Raw genomic sequence first — 26,498 nt, 5'->3', positions numbered from 1 at the left:
CGTAGTCGAATCTGCTCCTCTCAGCCTGCTTTCCTCACTTGAAACAGCATACTGCGTACATGGAAATAGTTGGTATGGAAGCAAAACATAACGAAACAGCTTCATGATCTTAGACTTCATTTACCCCGCGCCACTTCGCAGTACCCCGCAACTTTCAAGCAACCTTGGAAGGTTTGCTGTACATGTCAAATATGGAAGCCCAAGCTCCTCGCTACATCCATAGCTCCCGCTTATTATCGGTTGTTTGAGCGGGACGTAAGCAGAAAGCCTAACTGATCAAAAGTGATTGCAGTTACCACATTTAATCGAGTCTGATACTCAAAAACTGTAGCAGAGGAAATCTGATGGTAATTTAGGCCTTCAATGCAAAGAGGGGCGTCAGAAAGTCAAATGTAGACGGTACCGCCTTTAATATGTGTGCAACAAGGCGGGGGAAATGGGAGACTGAGCTAGACGCCACAAGGCCTGGGCAGCCACGTGGGCGCGAAGTTTGCTGGTCATCGGCAGCAGTGGTGGCACACGGCTTCAATGTCATAGGCCTAGCATTGGGCTGACAAAAGGCAAATAAGGCTAGCTCGGTTGTCACCTCAAACCGGGTCAGTTCCCCCATGCTTCTTCTGATGTTATCACCGAGGAATCCCTGCATCTAAAAATCAGTCTTTGTAGCTGCAGAGCTAAGTTTGTTGGGACTGCATCTCAGCCTCACGACGAGTCCACGCCTTTCTCACTCTCTTTCTAACGCGGGGAAGCTGCATCCAGGCCTTGTTATGAGATGGATTCCCCAACATCTGAGAGCCCCGCTTCGCCGTAAGCTGCGAGAATGTCTCCTCAGGGTTTCATCAAAACCTACATTTGAAAATGCCGTACAGCTTGCGCGGTCTGGGTCGCGCTGAAAGAACCTACACCCCCTCACAGACAGTTGGGCACAAATAATCGTAACCCTTTGACTTCATTTAGCGCCAAGTATGCTCGAGTACCTTTGGGGATTCCCATAATGGCGTGGTATTCACATGTGAAAACAGCGGCGTTATCTTGGGAATCCTCTTGGCGAATTGTCCGAGCTGCAGAGACACTCAGACCAGTGGTTCAACGTTGCAAGAGGAACACAATAACGAGTATCTTCACAGACATGCTTGGGCAACGCGGATCCCGTGGCTTGAAAGCCTTGACGCCTCTTCCGAAGTCCACCTCGTACTTCTCCGCAGCATATGGTGCGAAAACCTTCGCACCGGCAAGGGAGATGCATAAAATTTGTTTGTTGTTTGAGTTGAGACTTACACAGTGATGAATCATCTTGTAGGGCGGGGATTGAGTTGAGAAACGTACGAGTTTGATTTGGTAAACGGTCATATTGAAAGGTATAAAGTCTCAATGGAATCTCCTCCGTTCACGATTCTGAATCTCATCAAACCAAAGGGCTCAGCTCAAGTCTTCAGCTACCAGCACAGCAAGCATAACACCATACCCTAAAAGCTTTTACAACATATTTACTATACGTAACTTTTAAGTTCTATAAAATGGGCGACATCCGCAACACCGAGAGAGACAGCAACGTCATCGCCCTTGTTGAGGCCATCTTGGGACACAAGATCGACAGCCAGCCGGGCTCTTCGTCCCAGAGCACTCTGGAAGATTATGAAGATCTTGTCGACATGAGCAAAGACCACGACTTCAGCAAGGAGGGCCCTCGCCCCGACTCTCCACCCAAGAATCCCTGCGTTGGTGCCGTCAACCCGTACGCCCTGGCCGAGGCCCTCATTGGCCGCAAGATGGACCGCCACTCCATGGCCGCTGCTCAAATCCTTCAGAATGTCCTTCAGACCGACTACGATGAGCTCTTCGACATGCGCCATCGCTCCGTTCTGTTTGCGGGCATGAAGCTCAATGAGAAGGAGCGCAAGGCTGAGATGTACGACGAGAAGGACATGAAGATCCTCAACGAGAAGGATCTTCAGACTCCTGACTTTTCTGGTGTTCGTCGCCTGGACGATCTTGAGAAAGTCGGACTTAAGGACCTCAAGGAAACCAGAGTCAAGGTTGCTCGCATGCAGAACGGAAAACTCCGCCTGGTTCTTCATGCCCATGACCTCGGCAAGACTGTCTCCAACCGCGAGGTTACCATGTCCATCAACGAGCTCGTTACTCCCTTCAGAATGCAGAAGGGCCGCTGGCAGCCACCAAATGCCTCGTGGCGAGACATGTATGACTACTTCTTCCAAAGCGTCAACAAGCGACTGATCTCCGATATTACCATGTTCCGCATTGGTGATCGTCGCGAGACCGTCCGCAACTTTGACGATCCCACTCAGGGATGCTCCAGCAACTCTTGGTTCGTCGCCGCCCTGTTCTCCGTCTTCTGGTCGGACCCCTGCGCCATCAACCGCGCCACTCGCGTCCACACTCACGGCAACGCGAAGAAGCGTTTCTTGTCCATCAAGTTCCACGACAAGGGCGGTAAGCAGAACAACCGCACCGAGACCGTCGATGTCAACTATGAGATCCCAATCAATAACTCGGACAACGAGCCGCTTTACTGCCGCTCCAGCGACGGCGCAGACATCTGGCCCTCGCTGTACGAGAAGGCCTTCGCCAAGTGGATTACTGGTACCAGCTCAGAGCAGCCCGACATCACCCAGACTCACTGTGGTGACCCCATCAAGGCTATGGCCCAGATCAACGGCCGCACCCCTCACTACTACATGTGCGACAACCACTCCTCGCAAACCCTCCTTGGCCTGGTCCGCTCCAACAGTGTCAACAACAAGACCATCAACCCCATGACGGCCTACACCTACGCCACTGGCCGCGAGTTCCACGGCGCCAACATTGTTGCCAACCACGCCTACTCCGTTCTCGGATACTGCGTCCTGGGCGACAAGCAGTACATCGTCCTGCGCAACCCATGGGGTGTTACCGAGCCCCAGGGCCTCACCAGCTACACTGGTCTCCTCGGCCGTCTTGACCCCGAGATCTGGAACCCCGCCACCCTCCTCGACCACGGAGGTCTGTTCGCCCTCGAGGCCGACTCCTTCAAGAAGTGCTTCTCTTGCGTTGGTGTTGCCAAGTAAACGTTGCGAAAAGACAAGTGGCCCATCACTTGTTTCGCGACCGAGCCTGGCTAGGGTGTTGGAAAATTTGGGTTGGAGTATGCTTTTGTCTGTTCCATCTGCTTTCTTGTGTGGTTTGCCACAAGCTCCCTCATTCTGAGTCCGAACCAAAAGCTGTTTTAACTGCTTCCAGTTTGATTTTTTACCCCGCGTTCTCTTGGGCCAAAAAATGTGTAAGCGGTTTGATAAAAAAGGTTGAGGAAGCCTGCAAAAGGCAGATTGAAGAGTCATTAGGTCTACTTTACTGTAGCAAAATGCAATCATCATTGCCAAATCAAGAATCCTACAGTGAAACGATGATATGCAAGGTGGTTTTTGTTTCTTAACACGCTGAAGTTTTAACATGCTGAGGTGTGGGAAATTTCGCATACTCCATTATTAGTAAACGGCGGCTTATATCTCTATCCAGATGGAACAGTAGAAGTAACACATCATACAGAAGTTCGAGTTAATATCATAATACATCCTTACACGGGGAAATGGGGTTTTACTTTATGTTTCCTTAGTTGGAAGGCCGAACGAGGAGTGGTACAAAAACGGTTGCTTTCTTAAACAGTTCTACACGAATATAGATTCTCTAAATTTCCAATACGCTCAGTGTGAAAGGGACTAATGGGTATCAAAAGTTAGGTATTGTTGTTTTCGTATTCCCACACCGTTTTCCCGGTTGAATCAAACTGCGTTGTGGTTTCCTACACCCGATCCATTGTTGCCTCGTTCATTCGACGCTGACCCATCGTTCATCGCAGTATATGCAGGAGGGAGCCCAGTGGAAACGGTGTTATTTGTGTTCCCATCATCCACTCCTCTGTAACCCTTGCTGTATCCATACCCGGTCTCGTTGTTGTAAGTGTAGCCATAACTTGGATATGTTCCTTGTCCATAGCCTGAGGTCGTGTTATTGTTGTTGGTGGCGGTAGTCGTGGTTTGATGGTTTGATTCAGCGCTCGAACGGTTATCGCCCATGCACTTCTTCATTTCCAGATCACGCTGGCGCTGACTCTCCTTGCGCCTACTGTAAATACAGCAGCCGGCAATGAAAGAAGAGATGATAAGAAGCACTACAATAACGATAGCGGCAATGACACCGCCTCCAATGGCCTGGACTGTCTTCTTGCTGTTTTCATATTCTGATTTGAGGCTGCTGCTTCTACCACTGTTACTGCCGGAATTACCATTGATGTACTTGTCAATGTAGTCATCGGCCACATCTTGAGGGCTATCTCGGGCAGTCAAAAGATGGAGTAGCGCGTTGTGGGATATTTGAGATAGGTGGATGGCAGGCATTGTGAAGCGATCGCACTGAGTGACGGAAGATCTTCCTTGTAGGAGATGAATGAACTTTCAAAGTATAATAAAAACTGTTGATTCGATTGGGAAGGGAAAAAGTCAAGAAGAAAGGAAATGAGGTTTGAGGGTATATATCTTGAGGCGAGCCCTGTAGATTTGCGTTGTCTTCAAGGCACAAAAATCTCACCCATCCATCTTTTGAATCCTATGACATAGTTCTTGGCTCCTGAGCAATAGCGTTGTGGGTGGCAAAGAAGCACAAGGCCAGTTGGGCTGACGGATGCAGGCATCTCGGGGTCGATTAGAGCTGTGCCGCAGGCAATACCAACCGTAGCTGGCATTGATATGCGCTGAACCACCCAAAGTTCCAACCACCGCGTCCAATTCTAAAAAGCGACTTGGCGATCATTGTCCAGGACAGACCGCAGGTCAATGCACTGCCTCCATAGAAGCTGGGCAGCCTAAATGGCCCCCCTGCTCGAGGCAGACCACGATGAAAAACGGACTCAAGTGAAGACCTCAATCACGTCACATGTTTTGCGTTGCGAATCTTGAACTCAGGTGCTGCGATTATCCATAGTAAAATTAAGTCGAAAATCCAGCAATAGCAAACAAATTTTCAAGACTTTTAACGATTGCATCAATTTTTTTTGGAAAAAAAAAGAAGAAAAAAAACTAAAAAAACCGATATTATTCGTATTGCTACACTTCATCGAGGATTGTGATTTCAAACTGATTTCAAACCTTGATTCAACAGTACATCCAAGACTTCTCAACCGAACATCTGAAGGACGAATGAGATGCAATGAGGAGATGAAACCATAAGGGTTGAGGTTGACTTTCTGCAATGTAGTTACAAAGTGGTGCACCCATTTGCCAATGAGCGTTGCAATGAGAGGCTCGAACAGCATGCAAGGCACGTGGTCACACCCGTACGTTAGTTCATGAAATCCTTTTACAGTGGAGATTTTAGCAGGTCTCGCCGGATGATTCATATTCTTAGACTCATGTAGCTCTTGGCTTGCGGTTCGTGCGTGGATTAGACACTGAAAAGGGCCGGAAGAAACCACCCAAGTCCTACTTTTACGATTGACGGTGGCCGAGAACACCGCACCCGCAAAAGAACCATTTACAGGCATCTGACTATTTGTATCTCTACTCAACCCAATAAATGCCCGTAACTCGGCCACAAGAAACAGATTTCTCGTCTTCCAAGTTTTAGAGTCCTGTTTCTCTACTTTTCAAAAAACATACAACACTACTACTTACTGTCTACCTTTCAGTCACAGACATGGAAAATCAAAACTCCACTGATCACTTGGATGCCAAGAAGAGGGTCATCGTCGTAGGCGCCGGTATTGCAGGTCTATGTGTAGCCTCTAAGCTCATTGACGAGGGGCTTGATGTTGTGATCCTGGAGGCTCGGGATCGCATTGGTGGGCGGATAGTGACAGACCACGAAGACGGCGATAACATCGACATGGGTAGGTTCAAATCGCCCGCATGGAAGATAACTTACTGTACATTGATCCCGATCGAGACAGGCGCTGCCTTCTTGTGTAGGAGTTCGTATAGGTTCAATATCCAGCCCACCTTAGCGCTCTTATGTGCGCCCGTCTTCGGAACAATACAAGACTGACATACGATAGGAGCTGCTTGGATGCATGCAACATCTTACAACCCCTTGGTGAAGCTAATATCCAGGCTCGGCATCGAATACTACTATAACGATGGCAACTCTGCTTATTTCACCGAATTTGGCCCCGCTGGCCCGAACTTCAAAGCCCAGAATGTGGCCTACGAGTTCTTGGACTATCTCAACTACTGGAATCTAAAAAGCCCTGACAGTCCTGACTACTCAGCAGAGGAGCACATTCGCATGTTTGTGAAGCAGCAAGAACTGATCAGCGAAGATGAGAAGATCTGGGCTCCTGAAGCGCTGCGCATTATCGAACCAACTTTTGGTTTGGCCCTCAGCGAGATCTCATCTAGGTTCTTGAACGATATTTTACCTCCTCAGCGCGACTTATATGTCACCGGAGGTTATGATCGCGTAGTCAATCACTTGGCTCAACCTGTTCTTGAACTGCCTGGCGCTTTGAGGCTGCGCCATGTCGTTAATCGAGTCGAATGGAATCGCTCAGGCAATACATCGCCCGTCTCAGTGCATGCCATCGATGCCGAGGGTAACCACTACGCTGTTGACGGTGAAGCTGTAGTTATGACTGCCCCTCTCGGCGTACTACATCAGCAGAAAATCGCCTTCGAGCCGCCCATCCCCAGCGACCTAGCCCTTGGTACTTCCAAGATTAGCTATGGTACGCTTGGCAAAGTGTTCTTCAAGTTTACTGAAGTCTTCTGGTCTACGCAGAATGACAACTTGATCTACTTTCCTACTCCAGCTACCTTGGCTGACGACAGTCAAAAGGTCAAATACCCGGTTCTGTCTCATTCTTTCCTAGCTACCAACCTCTGGATCATGACTGGCGTAAAGAAGCTCTGCATATTCGTTACACCGCCAGTAGTTCATGAGATTGAACGAATGGGAGAAAATCAACAGGCACTGTTTGAGTACTTTGAGCCGCTACTGAAGCTTTTCCGAACGGAGCCATATAAAACACTACCTAAAATGGTGGAAGCGAAAGTTACGTCGTGGACGAAGGACGACTTCGCGGGCAACGGTTCATATTCCACTGCGAAGGTTGGAGATGACCCTCACGTCCTTTGGGATGCCTTAGATGAAAATAAAGACTCGATATTGCAGTTTGCTGGCGATCATTGCTCCCGTACAGGAACCGGATGTGTTCACGGCGCGTACGAGTCGGGCGAAGCTGCTGCAGATAATATAGTAAGGATATTACGTCAACAGTAAATGAATAAGGGAACGGACACCTTCGGTTTTCAAAGAATACCAGGGCTTTAAAAATGGTAGAGACCTTCACGGAGTGCGTCCTGTTTCATTTAAGACTGAAAGATCCAAATCCAAGTAACAGCAGTGACCAAGCAAATCACCTCATGTCCTGCAGATTAAAACGGGATTTAACCCGAAGAGAGAGATTATTAGTCCTAGGAACTTTTTTTGATAGAGATTAAAAATTTTAAATAAAATCAACGCTATGAATAGAACGCTAGAGACATTATACGCCGATCATACAATGCAATCCCACCACACCTCGAAGCCCAATTAAGACAGTTACCTTTATTGCCAAGCGCTAGTAAGGGAAGAGATAAGTTAAGTCGCAAGACCAGTGTTTGAAGCCATCGCCTTGGCCACACTCCTTCTTCTCACCAAAATCAGCATAATAAACTGGTAAGTTGAAGAAGCAAGTGGGCGAGCCGTCATCCGTAGTTCTGCTTAGATCCAACTCCTTATTTACGTTTCCTTTCCTAGCACAGTCGAGCATTGAGTTGTACCAAGGAATGCGGTTTCCAAGCTCATGGCGCCGCAATTTTACATCATGGAAATCCGCCTTAAGATCGCCACATCTGGGCAATTTGTCGAATGGGAGCTGAACGCACTGAACAAGGTGAAAGCAGCGCGGCTTGTTGTCATGGTACAACCAGTGTCTTCCAACCTTGACGCAGTTCTCCGGAGACTCGACGTTGAGGTTGGCGACAAGGTAAACATCCTTGCTCTTGAGGATATTAGTGGCAACCTTCCTCCGGATGTTAGCCCTCATTTCCCGAACCATGTCTTCAATTGGGCCCTCGTCGTTCTCGATAAGCCACCACCCACTCGCAAAAAAGTTGGCGATCGGTGTTGAGAGAGTATCAGAAGCCTCCGAACCCGGAAGCATATTGTAATCCTCGCCCTCCTGTGCCGCGCCCATAGCGAGGCGTAACATGGTTTTCAGATGATTTGAGCTCAATTCCAACAAGTCTGCAAGAGCACTACTGATATCTTTGCTTTCGATAGATTTCTCTCCCCCTTGAGGGTTAGGAATCAGGCCGAAAATGGCTGATAGCATGCTAGAACCGGTGCCGACCTAAGACAGAAGAACAAGTCAGCAGACTATCATTAAGCAAATATGCAGTGAACACTGTGGGAGGCTTTCTCGACATCTCCGGTGGTACTCACAATAGGTATGGGAGCTGCAAAAGTGCCGACGAGTCCAAAGGCAGCAGAGAGCCAGCCCAAAACGTCGGTGCTGTCATTTGCAGCCTCGGCGCCGAAATCCTCCAACATCTGCTCAATCCTTAGACCAGTTATGAGGCCTTCTCGTTGAATCTCGTGATCGATTCGGCTGATCTTGACGTGCACTTGTTGGGCAGCGGTAAAGATCCAGTAAGCAACCTTTGGCCACAGACCCACTGCTTCGGTGCTATTGACATTCTTGAAATGCTCGGCGCAAGTAAAACCGTGACCGGGTTGGCATTGGGCTCCTGTTGCGATGACGGCGCAATCATCGGCTTTTGTCCTGCCGCCACCATCCTCAGCGTCGAAAATGAATTTCTCGAAGTTTTTCAACCAGTTGTCGGGGCCCTCTAGAAGACAACAATGTCAGAGTTGGCTGTTTTGCAAAAGACTGGCAAGCTAGTTTGAGACCTACTATTTCTGTACGAAACAAAGCTGTCAAGCAGAATTCGTGCATCTGTCTGTCTCCAAGCTTCCTCAGCACCTTTAACCGTAGACAAATCCCAGGTGCAGTAGTCGGCAACGTTATCGCTTGGTTTGTCAGAACGTGTGGCAATAAGGCGATTTTCGAGTGCCAGCGGAGAAGTTACCGCCAAGGTAGCTAGGCTGAGGAACAGGGCTAATTGGACCATATTGACAGTCGGTTATCAGATTGTATTTTGATGGTTTTTGAGCTGGAACAAGAAGAGAGTGGCCTGAAGGAAAGATCATCGGGCTAGTAACTATACTCAGTGCTGATGAAGATACAATCTGAAGGAATATCACAAGCAGTGCCTTCTTGCAGACCAATACATGATTGCAAAAGAGGCTTAGATCCTAGTCATACTGAAAATTATTCGCCCATTGGCTGTTCCACAATTACTCTCAACCTGTTATGCTTATTTACAGTGGGCAAGCTGTTCGCCTTGCCAGGGTGGTCAGCACAGCCGAAATTGGCATCAGGGGTACGGAGACTCAGCCCTGCAGCCTTGTTCAATGTTTGCCCAGCGACAGCGACTTTTAGTGAGAAATGGCGCACATACGATAAGGCCGTTGATTCTTACAGCCCGCGAGGTGTCGACAGACAGACTTCATGAAATGTGATGCTAGGCATTCTCATAATTTAGCATAACCAGACAGATGCTATGAGTAATGTTTTAGAGGACCGGTGCAATATGTGCTATGAGGTATTATGTTTAACAGCGCGCTTGTACGGAGCATAAACATACCAAGTTCATCAGCTTGGCAAATAGCCATTAACCAGATAAATTTCACCACATCACCAGCCATGCGGTGAACAGTCTAAGCAAATAGACAGAAGTCCCTCGCTAACTGGGCATTTGGGGGCGGAATGCACCACCAAGTGGAGCCAGCCTATTCATAGAAGCGGTATCCCTGTTCATAGTGCTGCATACCTGCACCTGTCAGCCTGCACTGCCAGCGACTATTAGAGCTTTGCCACGGTATGTGAAATGAAATGTTTGGCTTGTCTAAGCCGAATCATTGGCGCATCACAAGTTCATCGGCCCTCGCTTCTAAACTAGCAGCGTTTACCGCTTCCAAAACAGTTCTCAATGGAAGCATCCAGGTAGCCTGTAGGATTCCTCTCTGATTCCACTCTCCCCAGCCTGATTTTTGCATTGGAGTAATTGGTTCCATTGCTTTGCAGCATAAAGAAGCTGAAAAAAATAAGGATACTGGTGGTTACTTCACTCAACACATTGCCGTTTTAAGGTGAGGAGGATGGTGCATTTTGCCGAAGCACCAACAATGGTAGGATGTTTTTGTGGCAGAAGCTTAGATATAAACTACCTAAGCGTCATCTTTCCTCTCTCTCATAGCAAATGAAAGACCGTGCTTCTTTGGTAACTCGTCAGTTATGGCGGATGTTTCCAGTGGTAGGTATTTTTAGTGACCCTGTCGCTGTCACAGCTTGCTGTCATGTCATTAGTGGAGTAAGAACATGAACTGGAGAACGCCGTTTCAGTAACATGCAAACACGCCATTATATAACAAGCAAGTCTGAAATGTCTTGTATTTCGTTTGTGTGCATTAGTGTGACTTTACCTCTGCAGCCTTACCGTTGCCACATCCGCCCTTCAGCCACATTACATAGGTATGTTGAATGGTACTGCTCGCTTTCGCTTTCGGTGAATGGAGATTTCAATCTGCGAGATATCCAAAGCGAGACAGCGTGAAGGTCAATGCGACCGACGGTCCCTGGGTGATACACAATACGTACTTGGCGGTTTGAGCTGGTCAAAAGTACTAATTCTCATTGAACAGTGAGAAAAGAGAACATGTTCAGATGTAAAATTCCTCGTTGCACTAGGTTTGCCTAGTTATCTCCCAGCACTAGGTGACAGCCGGAAAGTTGAACATTGCATTATTGTATTAAGACCCTCGCCTTTTAGGCAGTTTTGGGCTTTTACGAGCGCCTGGCGAACGTTGTTGACCGTTAAATACTGTGTAGCAGAACGACCATCACATAAATCAATTGGCCATAGCTTCCCAGATACGCTGGTGCTCGGAGAAAATAGAATTTGAGTGTTCTGTTTCATCGGATCAAAGTTTGCTGCTCGCCGTCTAACAGTTCTGGGGATCTGCGTGACGCAGACGGTCGGACACCATTTGACGCTTTATCTGTCCGGTTGATCCGTGTCGCCGTCATCTCAACCGAGCTATAACCGTAAACCCGTTGCGACGGATCATCGATCTATGGTTTGACACGCTTTTAAACACTCAATAAATCACCTGATGTAATACCATAAACCTCTCATGTTCCAGCTTTTCAATTATCTATAAAATACTCGCTCATGGCATCGATTGCCAATCACACGTGGCTTGGGGCCGTTTCCGACTCCAGACTTCGAGGCTCTGTCGGCGTCACAGCTGGTAGCACCTTGCTTCCCAATTCATCAACGGCGAAAGGCTGGCTAGCATGCGTCTTCCTGTCGCTTCTGAACAGTCTCCTCGATAGAGTTTTGCGTTATCACCAGAAAGACACAGCACGACGAACTCAAGACGAGAGGCGGCGGCGAAGACTCGGAGTTTGGGAAGAGCGGCAACACAGCGGCCTCGAAAAGCTGCACGAAATGTTATCCGAACTTGATATTCCAGAGGTGGACCTGAATACAATTGACATGCATGAATGGTTGGATTATGCATTTCATCGATCATGATCAGCGTTTCCCCTTTCATGCTCATTCTCATGAAGATTTGATGGTCCTCTTAGAACTAGTGTTTGAGTTCTCAAGGACTTGATAGCAGTACTGAACCATAAATCAGCTATCGACTTCTAAACAACCACACAAGAGCCACCTCAAACGGTGTGCTCAACACACCTCGTGTCTTATTTCAGCATTAGATTAGCTTGTCAAACCAGAAAAGTCCAGTCTCGCCGACACTCCCCAATACTGCAGAGTACAACAAAATATTGCTTTGCCCACTTTATTTTCTCAATGATTTCCTACTGTGATGTGTGAACTTGTGGAAGGTATTTACGTTGCTGTCATACTCAACAAGGATTCTGTCCTAAAATAATCTGCTACCAGTTATTATGGAATCATCGACTGAGTGCGGACACGTTTTTCGGTTGCAAAAGATTATTCATTGTACAAACTAATAATGTCAACTTCGAGTCAACAGCGACTGCTTCATCTCAAGCCTCACGACGAAGGCTTGCCATCAATAAGTCATTTCCACACTCCAAATAAGCTGAGCTCATGGTTACGCCAGAAGAGCTTTAATATCATTATACTTTTATTCATACACGTGATTTGAACTCCCAGCATGGTACAAAGTAGATCTGATATTTGACAACAGTTTTACTAAGTATCTAAGCAATATTAATCATGGATATCACAATGTATTCATCGAGGTCCACTTCGATGAGTCTCATTGACTACTCCATATGCTTCCTATGCGCCAAGGTAGTACGATATCTGAGTTACGGTCAGAGTATTAGTTACATTGTCAGCGAAGATAGAATGCCTGAAGTCTGAGCTGCATCAAGGAGAGGGTATAACAGGCTTGTCACCATCCTATTGATGCGATCATACGGACCTAGGCTGGGAAATGTGTCACGCACGCCGCCAAACGGCGTACGAGGGTTTTTGTTTTTTTGTTTCCAGCCTCTACTATCATTATGTTATTTCGACTTAAATTTCCTTTGCCCATCCCCGAAGACCCATCTGAGCTCTGCCCATATGCTCAGCGGCATTCTTTTCACTCATCCTCACGGCGTCCCATACAACCGTTCAATGTCAACTTCTACCTAGCACAAAGAGAATGAAAAATGCGTCACCCTCTACGACCTCCAAACTCATTCAGACAGAAAATATCGACTATCAGTCTCTGTCAGGCCGGTGGACTGGGCATAACAGGCCAGGATCCAAGGCTCGAACCAGCGGATACGTGCGAGCAAGCACTGCTCTTCGCGATCGTGGAGTGTGATCACTTTCAAGTGTAAACCGAAGCATTCGGTTGGACGCGCCAAGGAAGCGTTATAGAAATGCATCCAAACCAAATAGGTTTGACGTTTCGATTAGTCGGAAGTAAAGCTGAATTTCTTCGTCAAAGACTTGGATGCTTCCAATGAACTTCGTGCTACACTGCTGGGGTCAATCAGGCTGATCCCAATTTCCGCAGCCACAGCTCCAGATAGAAGGCAACTTAACCTGTGGTAATTCTCGAATCTTCTCACCTCGAGCAGACAACCCCATCGTTTGAAGACTGGAAGACGTGGAAGATATATCACAAACTTGATTCTGGCGATTTCTTTTCGTCGAAAAGAACGAGACACTTCAGACTTATGTCACGTTAACATTGCCTAACACTGACCTGCCAATTCGGTCGGAAACGGCATTCAATAGCCACCCACTCATCTCACCATTGAGGTTTTTGTTGCCATGTCCGGAAGGCTTGCGCCTACTCTCTCCCCGAGCCGGTGGTGGTCCTCTATTGGGCACTTCCAAGGATAAAGACAATTTAGCATCGAAAAGGCAAGATTCTACATGATTGAACTCACCGCTTTGCTCGAATTTCCGCAATACAGACATTCTTTTGCGTTCTTAAAGCCGGAACAATCATCTCGGCCACGTGAGTCCCTGCTCTCCTTGTATGTTCAGATTAGAAGTCAGGGATGGGCACCGCGTCATGCCCAACGCACGAGATATCCATCCCCAGAGGTTCTTCTTGGCCAAAAATTTCCATGGTGACAGATTGGTGGACTATAGGCGTCTTTCTGTGTGATCTGTTGACCGGCCTATCTCCTTGGTATCACAAGGACGCCGACGAGAGAAGACGCAGGATCGTCACCCAAGACTTACCATACCGGAAAAAAGTCCCATTAGTCGATAAAGATATCTTGACTAGACTTCAAAACAAGGACTTTACACAGAGGCTGGGAGCAGTTGGTGCATCCGAGGTGAAGTCTCAAGCTTTCGTTACGAAGTGCAATGGAATGAAATTCGGTGCGAGATTGTGACCTCCTTCATCATCAAGAATTTGACAGTGCTATACATATTTCGAATTAGGAACTCAAATTCTCTTACAACCCATGATATGGAGTACTACGACAATGTCAGGGGCTGATTTACAAACCCTTTAAACTCTGCCTTATGTTCCTTAGAAACTGGTAGGCCAGATCCACGTTCAGTATCCCCCAACTATGGGTTCCTCTCCGGCTGACAACGATAAATGGGACTCGTCGTGGAAGCCAGAAAATGGCAAGTTCTACTTCAATCATCGTTTAACTGGCGAAAAGCGTGCGGCTGACGCTCAAGAAATCATTACGAGTGCTAGGGTACCAACGGGTTAGGTAAATGCCATATATCTTACTGAAACAGGTTGCTACACGGGGACGGACAGGATCTCTATTTCAAGTATAATAAAATTGCTCTGGGCGGACTCATCTCGTGCAAAACTCTCAACTTCTACATAAGGTAGGAGCGTCAAGTCTACCGCAGCCGTCACTGTAATGCGGTACTGCGGCATCACAGCATTCTGTTTATCCATTTCTGTTCAGCTCTTACATGGCCATTTGGTGCGGCGTCTTTGCCTCTTTATCATTGAAACTGCCATGATATTTTTTCAGTTCAAGTTGTACGCCTGATACTTGAAAGTCTGCATACTAAAATCACAGCTTAAGTCGGCATGGCTATTTCCAACCATTCGGATTTTAGTTGAAGTGCGACTTGCAAATGCTATCAAGAACTTTTCAATGGCATGTTGTGTCTTCATGGCACGTGGCACTCTCAGATCATTTCCCAGATAGTCGTAACACCGGAGGGGAGCGCAACAGCAATCAGTTCCAGACTCGTCATACTATATCTTCACGCTCAGGGGCCCGCACGATCCACCTTAGTAGCTGGGACATGGCCCTTTTTGAGAAGGATGACATGGGGAAAAATAACGTGGAGTGGTGGTGCGAGCAACAACGGCTTGAGTCGACATGGATTGTTTCACCCTCGGCTAAGGATTAGGAACACAATGGAGAGCGAATGATGTCATACAGCCATGCAGTTCATGACAGGTTTGTATTACTGCGTCCTGAAGACCGGAAACTAAGCACTAAATACCACTAACGAAAACGAGCAACCATGTGGGGAGTTGTCCCCCAGGATCGGAAACATACCACCGAGGTCTTCAAGTTTTGACGCGAATGGAAGCAAGCGGCATGTGGTCATACCAATCCTTTACAGGCACAGAACTTGGAAAACGAAATGTCCTTCTGCTCTCCAAACTCATGACAAAATAGCCCAGGTCTGGACACACGTTTGTAGCGGAAGTGGATCCGAAACCCCGCTCATCAATGTTCGGTAAGACTCCCTGCTCGTTCACTACTCACGCGAACAAAAATTGCCCACTGCAATTATGCGCGCCGTGGTGCTTCTTTTGATTTGGAAATGTTCTGGACGATCTCTTTTTATCATGCGGGACGACACGCTATGATCATACCAAATCGGGGCTGTCCGCGAAGTCAACTGAGATCGGAGTATTGACCCGAATGGCACTATGTAGGTAGGCTGACAACTACCGACCAAGAGGCTCAAATGCATCGAGCCGAACGCCACAAACCACCATCTCATGTCTTCGGATCTCATTACCCGACCTGTGATCTCAGAGGCACGAAATAACAGGATCTGGTGCTCAAATGTCTGTGTACCCAACCAATCCCAAAGGCCCCGAACAGCATTGCATCCTGCCAAGGGGAAATGAACCCAATGCTGAGCCAAGCTGTCAGGGGCTCAACTCCTTAGTACCTAATGCTCAAGTGGTGCTTGAGTGATGCTCACAAGTGGCCTAGCTCGCGTGGTGTCGTCCGTACCAACCCATGCTGGGCAGAATTTTGGTCGGGGGGCCCGGAGCCGAGCAAAAAATCACCCAATTTGCAAGGGATCATCAAGAGCCCCCGGAGCTAGATGTCCTTGACTTCCTGCACGCATTAACCCCTCCAATCACAGAACATCTCGGCGGTACGGTGCGACATACTTTCGCGGCACGCCGCTGTGCTCCGATGTACATTGTGCACTTGCCGGACACAACTCGGACACAAGTGGATTTTCATTCCACCTTGACACCACCGAACTAAGCTCCTCTCATGTGATCGAGAGGGGATCGACTTGTCTGGGGTAGGCTTGTGGATCGCGGGGATAGCTCAGGTGTTCGCCAATCCATGGATGTGGGTACGTGGTGGGTTTGGCAGCTCACACATTCGTGTTGCACGTTGTTGGTCCCAAGCCAGCCAGTCTCCTTACAGTTGTCGCGCAGAGAAATAAGAAAAGTAGACAGTCGGTATGCATTAGTTCAAGCGTATAAAAAGGGTATTCAGATCTTCGTTCATGCAGAACGCAGTAGTGCTTCTGCTTTTCCTTCCCCAGGTCACCTCACGCCGCATCCAGCACTTTTCCCCTCCTTTCAGAGCAACTACATCAGTCGGTTGTAGATTCTGATTGCCAGCATGGCTGAACCTACTAAAGTGACCCCAACGGGCACCGATGAGAAAACTCACAACAGTAGCATTGATGCTAAAGAGAATGCGCCCCCTGTTGAAGTCGCGGCGGTCATAGCTCATGAGATCGCACATGAGGTGGATGACAGCAAATACTCGCCTTGGACCAAGTCTATGTTTACTCTCTACGGTGTTTTGTTCGTTGCATACTGCTGCGGCGCTCTGAATGGCTATGACGGTTCATTGATGGGTATGCTCTCTTGTCTAACTGTCCAGTGGTGATATGAGCAAGTTCGGCGCTGACATGCTCGCTCAGGTGGCCTTAATGGAATGACTTCGTATCAACGCACGTTCAACATGTGAGTGAAGCTACTCATCTTTGAATAGAATTGTCTTCTATTCAAAGGCTAGGAGCTCAAGGCTAATTGGTACTTAGGAAAACCTCTGGTTCAAGCACCGGTATTGTCTTCATGATGTAAGAGTTCCAGTGACGACGTGAACAAATAGAGCCATAATCTTACTGTAAGGAAATAGGTACAACGTCGGCTCTGTTGCAGCAATTTTCTTTACTGGACCGGTCAATGATCTTTTTGGGCGTCGTTGGGGCATGTTCACGGGTGCGGCGTTAATTATCGTCGGTACTGCAGTACAGTAAGGCATCATACCCGCATCTACTTCATATAGCCAATGTGCTGACCAACTCTTGCAGGGCAACAAGCCAAGATGTTCCCCATTTCCTCGGAGGTCGTTTCATCTTAGGCTTTGGCGTTTCCTTTTGCTGTGTTTCTGCACCTACTTATGTCAGCGAACTGGCTCATCCTAAGGTAAGAAAGCTTGTCCCAAGAGGTTGAACATAACCTGACTTAAAGCACGTATTAGTGGAGAGGTACTCTTACCGGTCTTTACAACTGCATGTGGTAAGTCAATTCGTTCCATCGAAAAACCCGTTAAGTATGCTCATATACTGCAGGCCTGTGGGTTCCATTATCGCTGGTTGGACAGTTTATGGCTCGTCTTTTATTCCAGGCGATGATGGTTGGAGAATTCCAGTCTGGATTCAGATGGTCACTAGCGGAATTGTGCTTATTTTTGTGTTCTTCCTCCCTGAAAGTGTAAGTCTCGCGTTCCTCCTTCAACGTCATATGCTGATCATTTGAAAAAGCCCCGCTGGCTTGTTGCCAACGACAGGCACGAGGAAGCAGCCAGAGTTCTTACAAGACTTCACGGCGAGAAAGACCCTGATCACCCCATCGTCCAGCTGCAAATGAAGGAAATGATGGCCCAGATCTCCATCGAGGCTAGTGACAAGAAGTGGTGGGACTACCGCGATCTATGGAACACTAGGTCCGCACGCAGAAGATTGATTTGTGTTCTTGGCATGGCTATCATGGGACAGGTAAGTTTTGCTTACTGATGAGCCAGACACAATTACTAACCGACTGAAGGCTTCTGGAAACTCACTCTCCAGCTACTACCTCGTCACTATGATGAATACTGCTGGCATTGTTCAAGAGCAGAAAGTCTTGGCTCTCAACGCAGTCAATAACGTTCTTGGTCTCATTGGAAGTGTCATTGGTGCTCGTTTGACAGATCGCGTCGGCCGTCGCCCCCTGCTTATCTACAGCATCCTCTTCTGTAGCATGACGTTCGCTGTCATGACAGGTACCTCAAAAATGGCCGTGGACAATCCATCCAACACAAACGCGGCCAACACAACTATCGCCTTTGTCTACCTCTTTGGCGTTGTTTTCTCTTTGGGATGGACAGCTCAACAAAGCATGTACATCGCGGAGACCTTGACCACTACGACCCGCGCCAAAGGAACCGCCGTTGGCAATTTTGCTTCGTCCGCTATTTCTCTAGTTCTGGCCTACAGTTCAGGTCCCGCATTCGAGAAGATTGGATATTACTTCTATTTGGTCTTCGTATTCTGGTAAGACACGTCACTCGCATTTCTTTTGTCGACAGAAGGTGCCTTGTGCAGAAAAGCAACTAACATGAGCCGCGTAGGGATATTCTGGAGGCAATCTTCATCTTCTTTTTCTTCCCAGAGACTAAGCATCGCACACTCGAGGAGTTGGAGGAGGTCTTTACTGCTCATAACCCCGTGAAAAAGAGTTTGGAGCCCCGCAATGCTGCGACTGTGCTCGAGACTATGAAGGTTCCCAACGAGAAATTTATGGATGTGGAGCATGTGTGATGTAATATGGGCAACGAATGGTGTTAAAGGTTTTTATAGACTTCTCTGTTTCTCTAGATCCTGATGAAGAGTCGAGATCAGATGATGAGGAAGAAACACTTTTTAATATTAGGTCCCTAATCACGAAACTTATGAAGGGGCTTTTCTGGATCTTCACTTCAGCGCTCACCTTCAACTGCTTTTATTTGCCTGCCCTTACATCCCAGCGGCGTTTAAGCCTATCGCCACATCAGATAATATAGACGCCAAACCAAATCAAACAACTCATGTCTTTACTTCGTTTCCTGAGTAGTAGCAACGGTCATAGGGTATTGGGCAGTTACTTCCGTCAGGTCTGTGTATCTAATTGATTCACCTTTTACCTCTGACGCGCAACACAGTTCGGTCTGAACCGGAAAACGAGGTTAGAAGCTTAGTATCCTAACTGGTACCTACTTCATCACATTACAGCAACGTACATCTAAAACGCTCTTTTACTGACCTGTTTAACCAACATTGCGGAAACTATCAGCAACAGGCCATGCCGACAAAGTAAACATGTCTAATATCATTGCATACAAAACGGAGCTTATCCGCTCAAGGATTGTAGATGCATCGGCCTTCTCACCGAAATGTCACCCTGCAGGCGAGTTTGACATAACGTCCCTCGTGCGGGGTTCGACATGCTTGTCAACATTACGGACAATGCCCGAGGTTAAGTTGTTACAATCCATAGACGCATACAATATCGTTCAGAAAATAATTAAACACTTGAAGTTACTTATTTCTTATCTGGGGATGTTCCCTCGACCAGCTACAACGCTGCAGAGAAAGATATTTCCAGCTTCCAAATACCAGCGTCAAACATCGTGGTCACGTTATCCAGTCCCTGTATCCAACAGCTGCACACCCAAAATCTCTTACAAACAATCCATCATGCCGGTGAAGAAACCAGTTGTTCTCCGACTCGGCGAAGACATCAAGTACAACCACGACTATTACAAAAATGTCTTCACCGAACGTTTCGACGTCTTAGCAAACGAAGAGCCCGACCGGGCATCCTTCATCGCAGCGCTCAAATCCAAAAAGTATGGGGACATTGCTGCCATATTCCGCCCGCACTTTCAAACAGGCGGCGAAATGGGCCAATGGGACGACGAGTTGATCTCTCTTCTCCCGAGCTCAGTACGCATTTTTGCCTCCGCGGGGGCAGGATTCAATTGGGCCGATGTTGATGCACTTGGTCGCCGGGGGATCTGGTATGCCAACGGCGCCGGTGCTAGCGACGAGGCCGTTTCTGATACCGCGCTTTTCATGATATTGTCTGTATTTCGAAACTTTTGGCGCTCACAACGGGCGGCAAGGACGTGCGACCCGGAACAGTTTACCGCTATGCATAGACTTGTCGGCAGCATCTCATGGAACCCTCGCGGCCATGTCCTCGGAATCGTCGGACTAGGAAACATCAGCAAGAAGCTCGCCTATAAAGCCCGTACGGCTCTGGGGATGGAAATCCATTATTTTGACGTCATCCGCTCTTCACCTGAACTTGAGAAGGAGTTGGAGGCAACGTTTCATTCCACACTGCACGAGTTGCTTGCCGTGTCGGACTGTGTCACGTTGCATACTCCGCTGAATGCTCATACTCACGACTTGATGAACAAGGAGGCGTTTTCAGTGATGAAGAAAGGTGCCCGACTTGTTAACACGGCGCGTGGCCAAGTTGTAAATGAGGAAGCGCTAATTGAGGCACTTCAGAGTGGAAGACTGTCTGCTGCTGCACTGGACGTTCATTACCATGAGCCACAGGTGTCTCAGGTGCTAGCAGACATGGATAACGTAACGTTGACATGCCACAATGGTGGCGCAGCGCTGACTACGAGAATGAATTTTGAGCTGAATGCAATGAAGAACATTATACAAGTGGTAGGAGATGACGGAGAGGTGATCGGTGAGCCTTTAACACCAGTAAATAGAAAGGCATTTGAGTCTGTGTCTAAATAGCTTACTAGTCAATTTAATAACAAATAGCACGGAGTAAGGAGGCTTGCTAATAATGACGGTGAAAGGCGTAATAAGAGCGCTTTTCAACCTCTAACAACAGTCATTGGATTTTAAAAACCTCGCTTGACTTGGTTTTCCTTCTTGAAAATTTGAAAGCAACTTTGGGCAGTTTCTTATGAATAAATAAAACTGCTTGGGCTTCGTTGTAAACGTGTGCTTCTCCAAACTCAATTTACTGAGAAGCAGTAAAACATAAAAGCAGGCTCCCTTAACCCAAATTTCCCATAACCAATCATCAATACCTTTAGGTGTCAAGCATTTCTCGGCCAAAGTCAATTGCCGTCGGATAGCCCCGTGTTCACCCTTTCCCCCAAAGGAATGTTCCGAATGGACGGAAAAGCATATCAATCCGACACTAGGGCCCCTACCTGGCTATTATCATACCAAATACTCCACCGGCATTCTTCCCGGTTTGCGGAGAACTCGGCCGACTTCTTGATCGAGGTTTCTCAATGATAGTCAGTGTCGTTAACTCGTTCGTCCCCCACATGCCAAGATCCGGGGCCCCAAGATGAAGGCCCCTCAACGGGAAGGCAAATCTACCCCACCGGAGTTCTCCCCGGAATTCCAATGATCTAGTAGCAAACTTAATGCAGTATTTAGCATCTTTTATATATCTTCCGATAACAGGTTCAACCATGTTTCTGGTGAATCAAGCAAGCCAAACTTGACCCCCAGACATTCCCTAACCCGCAAACACCATGTCGGACGCGATCCGGGAGCAAAAGATTGAGGCCGAGCATACTGAGAAGCGGCGCACTCTACATCCTGATGAATTGCCGCTTCCTCAAGAGTTGGATCATCTTGATTCCGATGATTTGAGAATTTTAGAGAAAGGCCTAACGCGTCGGTTGGATTTGACTCTGATGCCGACTGTTTTCATCCTCTTTCTTTTGAATATCCTGTGAGTAAAACAAGAGTAACAAGGTCTATCAAGCTGACTCCAGAAACAGAGACAGGAACAACATTGCGAGTGCTAAGATTGCTGGGCTACCTGAGACTCTCAAAATGACAAACAATGAGTACAATACCTGTTTACTCATGTTTTACGTAGGGTGTATGTGTTTGATTTAAACAAACTTCCCGCTTCCAGTTATAGCCCATTACCTAACTTTCCACCAGACTGTATCACTCAGGTCCCCTCCAACCTTATTATAGGAAAAGTTCGACCGTCGTGGTATATATGCCTCATTACTTCTTTATGGGGTGCTGTCTCGATGTCTCAGGGCTTTGTCAAGAACTTCTCTGGTCTTGCTGCCGTCCGCTTCATCTTAGGCCTCGTCGAAGCTCCTTTCCTGCCGGCTGTTTTTGTCCTAATGTCATGTTGGTACACCCGCAGAGAGTTACCACCAAGAATTGCGATCCTTTATGGTGGAAATATGATAGCAACTGCGTTCTCGGGCCTTATTGCTGCTGGTATCATATCGAAAATGGAAGGCAAAGCAGGCAAGCCAGCATGGGTGAGTCCTAATCGAATTATGAGGGTAACTTATGCACTGACTGTCAATGTCTAGGAATGGCTTTTCATAATTGAAGGAGCCATGACAGTGGTCATTGCTCTCCTAGTTCTTCCTCTTCTGACCGACTATCCCCTCCAAAGCAAACATCTTTTCATCTCCCAAGAACAACAATTATACGCAGTAAGCTAATGATTAACGAAATCGTACTTTCACCGTCCTAACTAACTCGCTAAAATATAGGAATGGAGAATTCGCAAGGAAAACGCTGGAATCGTTGATGAAGACCCTGAGTCCATCTTCTGGGGTCTCAAGCAAGCACTGATCGACCCTAAGCTATATCTTTTCATTATACAACAGATGGCTCTCATCACTGCACAATCTTTCAACAATTTTTTCCCTTCTATCGTTGGAACCCTCGGCTACGGCCGCACAACAACGCTGCTTCTCACTTCACCACCATACTTTTTCGCTTTCATCGTTTCTCTCTGTGTGTCATTTCACGCAGCAAGTAAGAATGAGCGAGGCTACCACATCGCTATTCCAATGATGTTCGCCCTTCTCGGAAACATATTGGTATGTCCCCATCTACCTTGACGGTTTGACTGTACGAGCACTGCTTACATATACATGAAGGCTATGTTCGTTCCCTCCCTCGGCGGCCGCTATTTTTCAATGTTCCTGATGACATCTGGATCTTATGCACCATACAACCTCTGCGTCAGCTGGCTCTCTGCATCTCTTCCACGGCCACGCGCCAAGCGTGCTGCCGCGCTAGCCATCGTCAACTTCATGGCTGCCGGAGTCGCACACTTCTACACGAGCTACATGTTCCCTGACAGCCAGAAGCCACGTTACTACGCCGGCGGCAGTGTCATGTCCGGCGCATGTCTCGTTTGCGCGGGCGTGGCATTGTCGATTAAATACTATCTCAAGAAGCAGAATGCCAAGTTTGAGGAAGAGGAGAGGTTGGGTGTCACAAGTCATAGTCACATTGTCGGCTCTAAAGCTGGCCGTGGTGGAGAGGGCGTCGTGAGTTTTCGATACGTTCACTAAGTGGCGTTTGCGCATAAAGCGCTGCTGAGCAGCTTTTTCGGAGGTAAGCTGCCATGTTATTTCAAATTTGGTGTTGAGAGAGATGTTTCTTGAGGCTTTTCAAAGGTCTTACACCATATGAATTGCTAAAGAGGTATTTGAAGGTAATTCGACGGAATAGCAGCAACCCTGAAGCTTTTGGTTGCCCATTTGAAATATACATAATTGAAGCTGCGCCGACTTGCATCATGATGCTGCGCTGCTAAAATAAAGGGGAAAAACTGCCTGCAGCTGCTTTGCGCACCGGCTCATGTTTAGAATAACATCTAGACAATATGAATTTATCGCACAAGCTAGCCTCCCAGTACTTATGTTTTAAAAACAGCTGAGAAGGCCAGAGAGTTAACAGTCTTACAGCTGTCTATATATTTGGAGCCGAATGTTTAGAAGAAAAAGAAGAAAAAGGCATCATTAGCAAATCTATCGTTGAGTTAAAGATAGTGGTGCAAATGGAAGTAAAAGCGAATGAAGAGTTCAACTGAACAACTTAATGATGGCAAAGTCGAGAAGAGCGTTGCTGAAAATAACCAAGACGTCGGGGAAAGAAAGTCGGCAATTCGGAAAGGCAACAACTCTTGGCCTTTAGGTGTGTAATCAAGATAACTAAACACATTGACACATTCTTTCATTACCTCGATGCTGAACCAGAATGATTTGCCTTCTGCTTATTCGTCCCACCAAAGCAATGACGAAATGTTCCACGTCAAGAGATTAAGGTAAGGTGGGACGAACTCCTCTCGCTGATGTCTTTTGAATTACGTACAGGTCGCTGATAACCCGTCGGCAAAAATACACAGACGATCGGCTGTTCATTAAGCTTACTTGCCAGGGGGTCCCACCCCCAGCATTTCCCCTCATACCGATGCAAAGGGTAGACAGGGAGAGGGCGACTTAGTTTTCCCTCGGCCAACAACCCACGTCGGACGCTTCTCCGGTGCTCTGGTGACACACAGATGTCCGATCGGCTTCATTCAACATACCGGAGCCAAGACATTCGGAAGAGAAATCGGCGGTCACGGTGCGAGGGGATTAAATACCTATCTATTCCGCCAAGCCCTTCGCCCCGATTGTATGTGGGGTTACTATCACCAATATCACTTGGTTCCCTTCGGCAATGGAACATTCAGGCAAAAGAAACCGCAAGTTCAATTTTCTGCCATCCTTTCGCTCTTAGAAAGACTCGGCGTTTCCCCGCAGTACCCACTGATACGCAAGTTTGTAATGCTCTGGCCGCTGAAAGAGCCGAGGAACGGTTCGAGTATGCGACGGGGAAACGGACGTGATGCTCGTCATTCCGAAAGACAGCAGCACACGTGTACCAAGAAAACGGATGTCGGAAGAAGACAGAGGAACCAGGTTTCCTTCGGCATTATATACAGAATTCAAGCAAGTATAAAGACTGGTAATGGTAACGCTTGTTTGAGGCGTACTCAACTTGCTCGTAGTTTTCCCTCTCGAATTACTTGTGTCAAGCTCTGCAATTAGTCTCCGTACGTCTGAGTGTACTCATAAACCATGGGCATCAAAGGTTTATCCAAAAGTTTCGTCTTGGGACTTGCTGTAAGCTCAGCTACAGCATCATCCGTACTCCCACGCCAGACAAATGGCTCCAGCTCCGAAACCAGCCCCTATTTCCAGGCTGTTTCCGACTACCTTGACTCCATTGTCGATGACTTATGGCCTATCAACAAAGAGATCCACGACAACCCAGAGCTTGGATATGAAGAAGTCAAGGCCCATAAACTTTTGACCGACTTTATGGAGTCACATGAAGGATGGAATGTCACTAGATCCATATACAACATCAGCACTGCCTTCGTCGCGGTATTTGAAGGAAGCGGTGAAGGGCCTATAGTGTCATTCAACGCCGAGTATGGTAAGGTTTTTCTCACATCACAACCACAAGAAAGTTTCTCCATTAACCGGTTATCACATATTCAGACGCCCTTCCTGGGCTTGGGCACGCTTGCGGCCACAATCTTATTGCAACGGCTTCAGTAGGAGGAGCTCTCGCTACAGCTGAAATCATGCGTTCCGAAAACCTTCCTGGCAAAGTGATTCTTTTTGGAACTCCCGCTGAAGAGAGTAAGAGATATTCTCCAAGTCGCTATTGAGTCGCAGGTCAATGCTTACAATCTTCAGGTCTCGGCGGCAAGGTGAAGCTTCATGAAGCGGGTGCTTTCCGTGATCACAACATTGATATTTCTCTTATCACCCATCCCACCAACGGCGGCGACTCTCCGTACATGATTACGACCTCAACTGACCGCTTTGAGGTTGAGTACTATGGAAAAGAGCCGCTTCGCCGTGGGAAGGTGTTAACGCTCAGGACGCCCTTATCCTAGCTAACAATGCCATCGCTCTGCTTCGCCAGCAAACGCAGCCCACGGATAAGATCCATGGAATTATCACCTCTGCTGGTTCCCGCATCAATGTCATCCCTGCCCTCGCAGAAGCGTCCTTCCAGATCCGTTCTGCTGATAACGTCGCTCTGGAGGAGTGGATGGAGCGTGTGATGAAGTGCTTTGAGGCAGGTGCTTTGGCTACTGGTGCCGAACTGAATCTTACCATGAGACCTTATGGCTATGACAACATGGTCAGCAATGACATATTGGCGAGCACATACTCCAAGTACTTCACCGAGCTTGGAGGCGAAGTACCAAGTGCAGAGATCGATAAGCTGCGGGATCCCAGTGGCAGCACGGACCAGGGAAACCTGAGCCACGACTTCCCTAGTATTAGCCCATACTTTGGAATCACGAACGAGAACGGAAGTGTTCCTGACGGAGGACCTCACACTACGGCCTTTGAGGTTGCTGCTGGTAGCAGGGCTGCTTTTGACAAGTCGATAACAGTTGCCAAGAGCATCGCTGGCGTCGCCGTTGATGTCTTGACCGTCGAGGGGCTTCTTGACAAAATCAAGGAGGAGTTTGAGTCGACGCAGGACAAGCGTAGAAAACGCCGCTCTGTATTTTAGATGTTTTACATTCACCATATGATGTAAGGAAGATAAATTGTACAGCAATTTTAAACAAAGTTTCCAAGTTGCATCCATCCTGTCGCAAAAATAAGAATTGCGAGTGTGTAGGCAGCTTTCTTTTCTTGAGGAGCTCCTTTCTTCAAACGAGGGTGTCTTATTTTCCGCCGCTATTCACCGGATCGGCGAGGCAACAGTAGAGTCAGCTTATACAGTTTCAACCGAACTTATACATTCATCTTCAAAGTTTCTAGTTCCCAA

General features: G+C 47.6%; 9 protein-coding genes across 9 annotated transcripts; 7 read left to right on the top strand and 2 right to left on the bottom strand.

The window, feature by feature from the left end:
* Positions 1-1,517: 1,517 nt before the first annotated feature.
* Positions 1,518-3,068, top strand: CTRU02_211832 (thiol protease; the record flags this gene model as incomplete). Its single annotated transcript, XM_036725482.1, has 1 exon — positions 1,518-3,068. One exon carries the CDS (start codon positions 1,518-1,520, stop codon positions 3,066-3,068), a length of 1,551 nt encoding a protein of 516 aa, XP_036582687.1.
* A 711-nt stretch (positions 3,069-3,779) lies between these two features.
* CTRU02_211831 (uncharacterized protein) lies at positions 3,780-4,394 on the bottom strand (the record flags this gene model as incomplete). Its single annotated transcript, XM_036725481.1, has 1 exon — positions 3,780-4,394. The coding sequence occupies one exon, from the start codon at positions 4,392-4,394 to the stop codon at positions 3,780-3,782; it is 615 nt and encodes a 204-aa protein (XP_036582686.1).
* A 1,294-nt stretch (positions 4,395-5,688) lies between these two features.
* Positions 5,689-7,269, top strand: CTRU02_211830 (corticosteroid-binding protein; the record flags this gene model as incomplete). Its single annotated transcript, XM_036725480.1, has 2 exons — positions 5,689-5,881; positions 6,047-7,269. 2 exons carry the CDS (start codon positions 5,689-5,691, stop codon positions 7,267-7,269), a joined length of 1,416 nt encoding a protein of 471 aa, XP_036582685.1.
* A 340-nt stretch (positions 7,270-7,609) lies between these two features.
* Positions 7,610-9,164, bottom strand: CTRU02_211829 (uncharacterized protein; the record flags this gene model as incomplete). The annotated part of the gene is made up of 3 exons (XM_036725479.1): positions 7,610-8,383; positions 8,476-8,882; positions 8,948-9,164. The coding sequence occupies 3 exons, from the start codon at positions 9,162-9,164 to the stop codon at positions 7,610-7,612; spliced, it is 1,398 nt and encodes a 465-aa protein (XP_036582684.1).
* A 2,163-nt stretch (positions 9,165-11,327) lies between these two features.
* Positions 11,328-11,693, top strand: CTRU02_211828 (uncharacterized protein; the record flags this gene model as incomplete). Its single annotated transcript, XM_036725478.1, has 1 exon — positions 11,328-11,693. One exon carries the CDS (start codon positions 11,328-11,330, stop codon positions 11,691-11,693), a length of 366 nt encoding a protein of 121 aa, XP_036582683.1.
* Positions 11,694-16,474: 4,781 nt separating this feature from the next.
* Positions 16,475-18,665, top strand: CTRU02_211827 (lactose permease; the record flags this gene model as incomplete). The annotated part of the gene is made up of 10 exons (XM_036725477.1): positions 16,475-16,715; positions 16,782-16,824; positions 16,902-16,940; positions 17,000-17,116; positions 17,175-17,289; positions 17,345-17,382; positions 17,436-17,577; positions 17,628-17,861; positions 17,911-18,398; positions 18,476-18,665. The coding sequence occupies 10 exons, from the start codon at positions 16,475-16,477 to the stop codon at positions 18,663-18,665; spliced, it is 1,647 nt and encodes a 548-aa protein (XP_036582682.1).
* A 915-nt stretch (positions 18,666-19,580) lies between these two features.
* Positions 19,581-20,648, top strand: CTRU02_211826 (putative d-mandelate dehydrogenase; the record flags this gene model as incomplete). The annotated part of the gene is made up of 1 exon (XM_036725476.1): positions 19,581-20,648. One exon carries the CDS (start codon positions 19,581-19,583, stop codon positions 20,646-20,648), a length of 1,068 nt encoding a protein of 355 aa, XP_036582681.1.
* Positions 20,649-21,409: 761 nt separating this feature from the next.
* On the top strand, positions 21,410-23,221 carry CTRU02_211825 (major facilitator superfamily transporter; the record flags this gene model as incomplete). Its single annotated transcript, XM_036725475.1, has 6 exons — positions 21,410-21,612; positions 21,668-21,763; positions 21,802-22,168; positions 22,223-22,348; positions 22,409-22,741; positions 22,802-23,221. The coding sequence occupies 6 exons, from the start codon at positions 21,410-21,412 to the stop codon at positions 23,219-23,221; spliced, it is 1,545 nt and encodes a 514-aa protein (XP_036582680.1).
* Positions 23,222-24,775: 1,554 nt separating this feature from the next.
* Positions 24,776-26,237, top strand: CTRU02_211824 (metallopeptidase; the record flags this gene model as incomplete). The annotated part of the gene is made up of 5 exons (XM_070205723.1): positions 24,776-24,820; positions 24,899-25,136; positions 25,202-25,345; positions 25,403-25,536; positions 25,590-26,237. 5 exons carry the CDS (start codon positions 24,776-24,778, stop codon positions 26,235-26,237), a joined length of 1,209 nt encoding a protein of 402 aa, XP_070060536.1.
* Positions 26,238-26,498: the final 261 nt, after the last annotated feature.

Source organism: Colletotrichum truncatum, assembly GCF_014235925.2.
Source record: "Colletotrichum truncatum strain CMES1059 chromosome Unknown Contig_0008, whole genome shotgun sequence".
Classification (NCBI taxonomy): domain Eukaryota; kingdom Fungi; phylum Ascomycota; class Sordariomycetes; order Glomerellales; family Glomerellaceae; genus Colletotrichum; species Colletotrichum truncatum.
The sequence above is the reverse complement of the archived record's forward strand: the minus strand, read 5'-3'. Positions and strand labels throughout refer to the sequence as shown.